The sequence below is a fragment of the Colossoma macropomum genome, unplaced genomic scaffold, assembly GCF_904425465.1.
Source record: "Colossoma macropomum unplaced genomic scaffold, Colossoma_macropomum, whole genome shotgun sequence".
NCBI lineage: Eukaryota > Metazoa > Chordata > Actinopteri > Characiformes > Serrasalmidae > Colossoma > Colossoma macropomum.
The window spans coordinates 42,223,579-42,232,709 of record NW_023494787.1 but is presented as its reverse complement, the minus strand read 5'-3'; the positions used below and the strand labels follow the sequence as shown (position 1 = coordinate 42,232,709).

General features: G+C 39.0%; 1 protein-coding gene across 1 annotated transcript in view; it reads right to left on the bottom strand.

Annotated features, from left to right (window-relative positions):
• Nucleotides 1–1,055: 1,055 nt before the first annotated feature.
• Nucleotides 1,056–9,131, bottom strand: part of LOC118806084 (potassium channel subfamily T member 2) — a 154,556-nt gene continuing 146,480 nt past the window's right edge. The window contains exons 28-30 of the mRNA XM_036567408.1: nucleotides 7,915–8,263; nucleotides 3,266–3,350; nucleotides 1,056–2,398 (exon numbers count right to left, since the gene is read on the bottom strand). Coding sequence (XP_036423301.1) covers nucleotides 2,281–2,398; nucleotides 3,266–3,350; nucleotides 7,915–8,263 — 552 coding nt within the window. The 3' untranslated portion in view covers nucleotides 1,056–2,280. The remainder of the gene's footprint in view (nucleotides 2,399–3,265; nucleotides 3,351–7,914; nucleotides 8,264–9,131) is intronic.

Genomic DNA, 9,131 nt, shown 5'->3' with positions numbered 1-9,131 from the left:
CCTGTACCTTATACCTGCACTCACTGGGCACTTTACCAGAAACTCCTTCTTTGTACTTCCACTCACTGGCCACTTTATCAGAGATCCCTACTTGTACATTACCTAACTGGCCACTTTATTAGAATCTCCTACCTTGTACTTCCACTCACTGGCCACTTTATAAAAAAACCCTACTTGTACTTCCACTCACTGACCACTTCATCAGAAAACCCTACTTGTACATTACCTAGCTGGCCACTATAAAAGAAACCCCTTCCTTGTACTTCCTCTCACTGGCCATTTTATCAGAAACCCCTACTTGTATTTTACCTACTGGCCACTTTATCAGAAACTCCTACTTGTACTTCTACTCACTGGCCACTTTATAAAAAACCCCTACTTGTACTCCCACTCACTGGCCACTTATCAGAAACCCCTACTTGCACTTTACCTAACTAGCCACTTTACTAGAAACTCATACCTTGTACTTACACTCACTGGCCACTTTATCAGAAACCCTTACTTGTACTTTCACTTACTGACCACTTTATTAGAAACTTCTACTTTGTACTTTTGTTCACAGGCCATTTTATTGGACAAAATTACCTTATAGATATATACCTACTATATAGGTGTACAATAACAGACTGTTGATTATCTGTTTTCATTTTGTAAGCCCCACTCATTCATCGCCAATTCATAACTGGTCAGTTTCTGACCACAAGACTGCTGCTGACAGACATTATTTGGGTCATGGACCATTTTCAGCACAGCAGTGACACTGATATGGTAGTGCGTGAGTGGGTCAGGCACAGCGGTTTTATGCTGAGAGTGGTCCACCAGCCAATAGTGGCTCTGTGGTAAGAAACTGACCACTGATGAAGAGCTAGAGGATGGATAATAGAAACTGTGCAACAGCTGAGCTGCAGTCTCTGATTGCAAAAAATAAGCATTTTCAATAATGTGGCTAACGCATACTAAGTGCCGCATGACACAGCAACAGAAGTCAAGTGAATAATGGTTTTTAAACAATGGTTTTCAATGTGGTTTCAGAAATGTTTGACTCAAGTGGGAAGGTTAGCTTGTGTATTGGTATGAGGCTAAAACTCAGTACAGTACTAGCTGAATCCTGTCTGTACTGACTGGAGATGACGTTCACATGAAACCCATGCAAGGCAACGCTTTTGGTTTTAATCACTTTATTCTGTACATAATGCTTCTGTGTGTGAATGGCACTGAATGAAGGCAGCAGTAGCCCAGTGCAGCAGGAGCACGAAGCGGTCAGTTTGTATGGCTAGTCAGACGTCCTTTAAAACCCCGCATCTGCATGCAGGCTCTTCCACATGCATGCCAACAATATACTCAAACTGACAGAGGACAAAAACAACAGGCTAAGAAACTGCATGAACATCCCAGGTGGGGAAAACAAACAAACAATCCTTATCAATGCAAACATCGAAAAAACGTGGTGTCGATCGATACACAAAAAACGATGTGGTTTGTTCGGTGACTACGTCAAAAAATGTCATTAACGACAAAGAAGGCTTGTTGCAACAGTCTCCTCTGAGAATGGCAAAACAGATGCTGTCTAATATGAGGGGAAAAGATTGAAGTTCACTCATTTGGTCCAGGGCCCAGTTAATAAGCTCATGTTTGGCCTACCGTGCTGTTGGCAAGCTCAGATACAGTCCACAGGGAGCTGAAAAAGTCAACCTGTATCAAATGCCCATGAAACATTTGATAGCTCCTACCACAGGCAACGCAAAACGGGGAAAAAAATGAATTCCAGATTGACGATCCACAGAGCAGCTAACGGACATGGACTGCTCACAACACACAGAGAGACAGAAGATAAATTCCCCCCTCAACGTACATTTGACAATGTGTTCCTTTGGCAGTCCAGGTTAAGATTGGCAGTGTTGGCTATTTAACATACATTCACATGCACAAAGACTAATACAATGTACAGATTTATTTAAATGCACTTATGTGGCCTCAGCTCCCTTGCATCAAAAACAAAAACAAACCAACTGATGCGAAAATAAATAAAATGTAAATGAGACTGTAAAAGGTCCATGCATTTGACAGGCCTCAAGATAGAAAAGAAACAGTTGTCAGCGACTCACTAGGTTTGTAGTTGTAATTCACAGTCCTTTCTTTTCGGGTCTCTCTCTTTCTCTCTCTCTCTTTCTCTCTCTCTCTCTTTCTCTCTCTCTCTCTCTCTCTCTCTCTCACATACACTTTCTCATCCACAGGCTCTCCCAGGCCGTGGTGTAGTAGTGTATTTGTGCTGGTGTCTGGTCACAGGTGGGTACTGTCCTGCGTATCAAACCTGTGACCCTCCGGTCTGCCTGCGCTGGGCTTGCGGCCACCGCCCTGGTTGGGCATCAGAGACAGAGGATCAGGCCTAATCAGATACCTGAAAGAGAGAAAAACAAATCCTTATTAGTCAGGAGACTTTATAAAACATTATTTTATTATTATTATTATTATTATTATTATTATTATAAAACAAAATTAGCTTCATCATCATGGCCAACTTTCAATAATGTTCCCACCAATTTGTGTATATAGTTTATCATATATATATATATATATATATATATATATATATATATATATATATATATATATGTATTGTACATGCAGTCGTAGGCAAAAGCTTGGGTGTCCCTGGTTAAACTACATGTTTAGTTGACTTTCTAGATTTTATAGAGAAAATAAGTTAACATAACACCTACAGAGAACTTAATTATGACATTTTTGCAAATTTTAGTGCCAATTTTTACTCATTTACTGAGTTTAACAAATTGGAATGAGATAAAAACATAATATAGAAAGTGCCATAACTTTTGCACATGCCACATTTTATGTTCTAAAATAAATTCTGCCAGTAAACAGTAATTTTGTATTAAAATGTGCAGAAGTGTGTTCTCTGTAGAAAATGTGTTCATTATTTTCACTTAGAAAATCAACAAAATGTCATTTTACCAGGGGTGGTCAAACTTTTGCATGACTGTATTCAGTCAGTGATTCCAACTAAAAGTCCGCACTACAATATCTTGCGGCGCAGGACTAATTTCCAATGGCCTAAATAAAGTAGAATGATCACTATATATATATATATATAGTTATATATAACTATTTGGAACACTAGATGGCAATGTGTGCCCATTACTCGCTTAATGGAGAGGGAGAAGCAGTCTAGCCATTCACTCACAGCACATATCATTTGGACAGTTAGGATAGTTTTAGTATAAAGCTTAATCTGTTTTCATATACTTACACAACGTCATGCAGCTCGAGTCGTGTGTCGGGGGAGGGGTTGATGAGGATGTAGGAGAGTCTGTTGCCCTGGTCTGTCATCCCATCTTAAACCAGACATGCAAACAGAGAGCATAGAGTCTGACACTGTCTACAGTTCACAGCCAACAGGCAATGAGATTAGACAGGGGCAGGGAAACAGAGACAGAGTGCAGAGTATTGTCCACACTATAAAACACTCCCAACAGTAAAAGCAGAAAAGACCAATGGTAAGAGTAACAGTTAGCACAGAATCTGGCAGTGCTCACAGCCATAGTGATCAGACGAACAGTAAAAGCCACTACACATCAGACAGGCAGGAACAAACCCCAGAGATCAGAGAGCGCAGATTCACAAAACAAAGCAGCAGTGCACAAAGTTGACACAATCTATAGCGCACATATACAACAGTGACATCAAAGCGACATTGAAAAACAGTAGAGATCAGACAGAGAACAAGTTAACACAATTTATAGGGAAATTTATGGGCAATAAAACAATAACAATATGTTTTTTTCAATATTGATAATTCACATTTATTATTAATTCACAGGCGCTGTATGCCTTACACCAGAGGTGCTATAAAGGAGGAGACAGGTCACTGGTTGAAATATGAATGGTGACGCTCAACATCTGTTTACTAAGAAAATCATGCCCTTAAATAAAATGATGGTTAAGCTGGAAGTGGGAAAAGCTCCCACCACATATTACAGAGATATGTGCATCACAGTGCATCACACAAGCTTTTGTGTGTTATTTGAGCCATTTATTTTATGCTGTATTTATGTATTTATGCTGTTTTTGTAAGATTTGATCAGTGATTTCAGAGATATAAGCCTGGGGCAGTATTACAGAAACTTCATATCTTTCTGTCTTAAGATCTGACAGGTCGAGATAAGATTTTTCGTATTGCAGAAGCAAATCTTGTCTTGATTTCAGAATCTTATCTGATAGCATATCTGAAGTTAGGAAATCTTAACCTACTCAATCGAAGTCAACAATTAACTGTCATGTCTGTCATCAAGCAACTGACAATATATGCTCACAGCTGGAACATAAACACGTAATCACAATAATCAAGTTAGTTAGCCAGACAGGTAGCTCCTGTTACTAAGGTAAAAAAGGTCAAACAAAACTAAAGCATGATAAACTCGAAGTTATGAATATTGTGTCAGCACTTCGTGCTGTTTATCAGGGTGTCGCCGCTCCACAGTTTCAGTTTTAGTTTCCCAAATGCTTTAGCCGACAGTGCTAATGTTATTCCTCCTAATAAACAGACATACGTTCAGCTCTGTCTCCTTGTTATTCACCACCATCACTGTAATATTTTATCAGACGAGTTTTCATCAACATTAACACAAGAATGTAATAAGAGGGGCCAGTGGAGATCGTGTCTGCAGTGTCTGGAGTTTTAAAAAAAAAACCTTCATAAGTCAAAGCACCGTTTTCAGTGCAGATAAATGCAACATCATTATGCTTGTAGTGCACTTTGCTGCCTGTCACTGAATTAAACACTAGAAACAGACAGTTAAAACAGAAGTTAAGACACCTCTGAGGTTGCCTTAAAGTTAAGACAGAATTTAGGAAATTCTGTCTAGTCAAGATGTTTCTGTGATACTGATAGATTCTTATCTGGAGTTTATGGATAAGATTATGACCTTAAGAACTGTTGTTCTGTAGCTTCTGTCCTAAATGTAGTCCTAATTGAAGTGGTCAAGGTGATTAAACAGATGTCAGAGTTAAGAATTTCTGTAATACAGCCCCTAGTCTTGTATAACTGAAAATAACTGGGGGTTTTGCAAAGTTGGCTGTGAAGTGGACAGACTTTCCTATACGGACTTTGCTAATACTCACAAGATGAAGAGAGAGCAGTTTTGTAGTCTTTTTGGCACAGATGTCTAGACTTTAGGTTTGAAGAAAATGTCTCAGAACAAGAGGAGGTTTTCTCAGTTTTCTTAAATCAGACACATCGCAGAGCAATATTTTTTGTGAAGTTTGCTGACGTTGTGTGATTCTCAGAATGAGCACCACTACCATGTCTTACTATGCTTACAAAACTTAATAATTATAATCGCTAATCACTTAATACTGAAATATGGTAAGGGATTATATTATTGCTGTTGAAAAAAAAAAACATGTATCTTCAAAAGTAACAAGAAAAGGCAAAAACTTTAATGTAAAGTTTTAACTTTTACTTTTACATTAAAACATTTCATGTAAATAAATGCAAATAAATTATATTCCAAGCAATTGTGAAGCATTTCTGTTGCTTCCTTCATCATGAAATTTAAGTGTAAAGAACAGATGCCATGTTCTAATGATGTAGAAAAATAAAAAAAAAGAAAAAATGGAGATGCATGCTTTGTTTGGACAACGACAATATCGTATCTAACTAATACGTTCCATAATTCACACCTAACAGTGACATCAAACAAAGTTAACTGTGTTTTAATAAACACAGATGGAAAGAAGCAGATGGTTAAAGCACTCAGAGGGGAAGAGAGCAGAGGAGAGCAGTTGTGCGTTTTGGTGTGTGTCAGTAAAGCAGTGATGCATGAGTGACAACACAAGAACAGAGCGCTTAACAGCTTTACCAGCAACCAGAGGTGACAGGTGGACATCTCACACACATGCACACACGAAAGGTGTAAAATGCGCCAGTGCATTGTGATGCAACAATCTGAAGATGGTGATTCAAGTGTATCAAAAATGGAATGGAATCTTTATTGAATTATGGTAATATTTAGTAGTGTACAGTATCGTGCAAAAAGCAAGAGATCAATTTAATATCCAGTCAAAATGGCCATTAAATGCAAGTTAATCATTTTCAGGAGATATTTCTGAGAAAATTGAAAAAGGAAAATAAGTAAAAAGGGAGAAAATGGAACTCCTTACAACCACACAAGACCTGCTAGACCACCCAAACTGTCCCATCAGAGAAACAAGACATAAAGCTTTCATCTTTGAGAGAGAGGAGAAAATCAATCCCCACTTTTGCTTCAGATCTGAAAAAATCCACAGGTGTTTCTGTCCATCCTTCCACTGTGAGAAGACAACTCAACACTTTGAGTCTGAAAGGATGTGTAGCTGTCAAGAAGCTCTTACTGAAAAAAGGAAAAAAAGGACAAAAAAGAATCTGCTGGTGTTCTCAGAACAATGGACTGTCCACCCCAGAGTCCAGACCTCAACAACACTGAATGTGTTTGGGATTAATTGGATTGCGAGAAGCAGAAAATGCAACAACTTCCAAGACTGAACTTTGAAGGTGTGGAAAAATATCCCTGCAGATGGGATCTGAAAAACTAAAAGCAAGTCTTCTGAAAAGAATGGAAACTGTAATAAAAGCCTAGAGTGGACACATTAATATTTGATAAAAAAAAAAAATGATGTCATTAGTTGAGGTGTCTATAATTTTCTGTTAAATATGTTTTGCTGATACTAAAAAACGAATAATTTAGAGGATTTTTAAGGTCATTTTGACTGGAAATTAAGTAAAAGAAGGGTAGTATTGTCGCTTTTTAACAGTACTGTATGAACTACGCATGCAGTGCTGTGAAAAAGTATTTGCCCCGCACCCAATTTCTTCTATTTTTGCTTCAAAAATCACATTCACATATTTCAGATCATCAACTAATTTTAATATGACACGAATAAACACAAAATGCAGCTTTAAATGATAATTTAATTTACTGAAGATAAAGATTTATTCAAAACCTTTATCGCCCAGGTAAAAAAGTAATTGCCCCCTTAACCTACTGCTGTGGGGGGAGTTCTGGTCAACTCTTCTTTGCAAAATTGTTTTATTTCGGCTACACTGGAGGGTTTTCAAGCATGAACTGCCCATTTAAAGTCTTGCCACAGCATCTTATGGGGATTCAAGTAAGGACTTTGACTCGGCCACTCCAAAACCTTCATTTGGTTTCTTTTGAGGCATTCAGAGGGGGACTTGCTTGTGTGCTTTGGATCATTGTCCTGCTGCATAACCCAACTTCACTTGAGCTTTAGGTCACAGTGCTGCTTTTTGAGACATTATAGCCTGCTTAACATTGCCAGACAGGTTCTATTTAAGATATGCTTAGATTCAACCAGTTTGGCAATAATCATGCCTGAGCTTAGCTGGTAAAATCAAACCCAATAGTCAATTGAATTTTTAGTTTACTGGTTTGGTTTTAGTATCTAAGGGGGCAATTACTTTTTCACACAGGGCCAAGTAGGGCTGAACAGCATTCTTCCTTCAATTAATGAAATCATAATTTAAAAACAGCATTTTGTGTTGGGTTATCATTATCTAAAATTAAAAGTAATGAGATTATTTAAAACATTCAAGTGTGACAAATATGCAAAAAAACAGAAATTGGGAAAGGGCAAATACTTTTTCACAGCTCTGCACATGAACATATACATTTTTTGGGCAATAAAAATGCTATAAAAGTGCAAAATAGTATAGACCACTACTGGTAAATGTTTCCTCCGGTCACATTTGTGTATGCAGTGTATTATTTTTATCTGTGTTGTACATCTTAATTGTAACATTTGATGTGATGCACTGAATCATTTCCTAAAGAATCCTAATTGAACTGAATTGCTGTGACATCAGAGATTTACACCCCTGCAAGACACACACACACTCACTGAATCCGGATGGCGACAGGCCGAGGTGCTTCATGCGTGTGCGGACGAGGGCGTTGAGCTCTTGTCTCTCAGAGCGGCGGAAGAGGCTGAGCCTCTGCTGGCTGATGCGCTCGGCGGCACTGCCCGGACCTTTGGCTCCGCTGGGGCCCCGGCCCCCCTTACGGCTGAGCCGCCGCGCCCACTGCATGCTCTTCCTCCTGAGCAGCGGGTGATCAGAGGTGTGGGAGGAGGACGACGAGGAAGGCGGCTCAGAGGAGGTGGAGTTACGGTGGGGGCCGGAACGGCACAGCAGAGGCTCCCGGGGCTCCCGCGTGTCCTCGTAGTCCTCCACTGTGATGGACACCTGCGACTGCAAGAAAGACACATCAGATCAGAGCTTCTGAACATCACTGACTCATATGAGTGCTATAGCACTATATATCCAAAAGGGGCATGGGTGATATGGATAATATTCAGTATCACAGTATATCACAGTGTCAGATGATATTTAGGTTAGCATTTGTTAAGCTTACGAGGCTATTCTTCATGAGTACTGATAGAAGAATGCTAGAAGATTGTCTTACAAAGCTGGCCTAGCTTGGTTTGAGGGACTGAGAGACCTCCAAAAAGGCTTAAATTGCTTTTTATGACTTCCATGAAAAAGGCTCTGAAAGATCAAATAAATCGCTAATATATCATTAATAGTGAAAAGTATTATCACAGTTTATCAGTATCACGATATAATGGTATAGATGATATACTGACCAGCACTAATTCAAAGTCATTAGTAGAGAGTCTTATTATGTTAACACAACCATTGCAGGTGGTTTTATAAGTGAAAAGTCATGGCTTGCAGTTAATGAAGGGTCACCAGTGAAACGAGAATAGAAGCAAAGTCCTTATAGGAAAGTCTGCTTACTCAGCGGCCATCTTGGCAACGCACCTGGGCAGTTATTTCCAGCCATCTCTTTGAATTGGGAGAGACCCATCAGTCAAAAACCCAAAGCACATTGTTTCAAAAACATATTAGAAATGGAAAAATCCCAACTAGTTTGTAGTTTTTAAGGTTGTTCTGGCTACAGTGCATATTCATTCCTCCACAATGATTTGGGGGGGGTTCCTTCTTACACCTTTACCAACAAGGTGATTGGTTCTGTTTATTGAAGGGTGGGACTTTCCCAAATACTGATTCAGCTCATGACCTAATTAGCAAGACCTTCGCAAGTTACATTTGGACT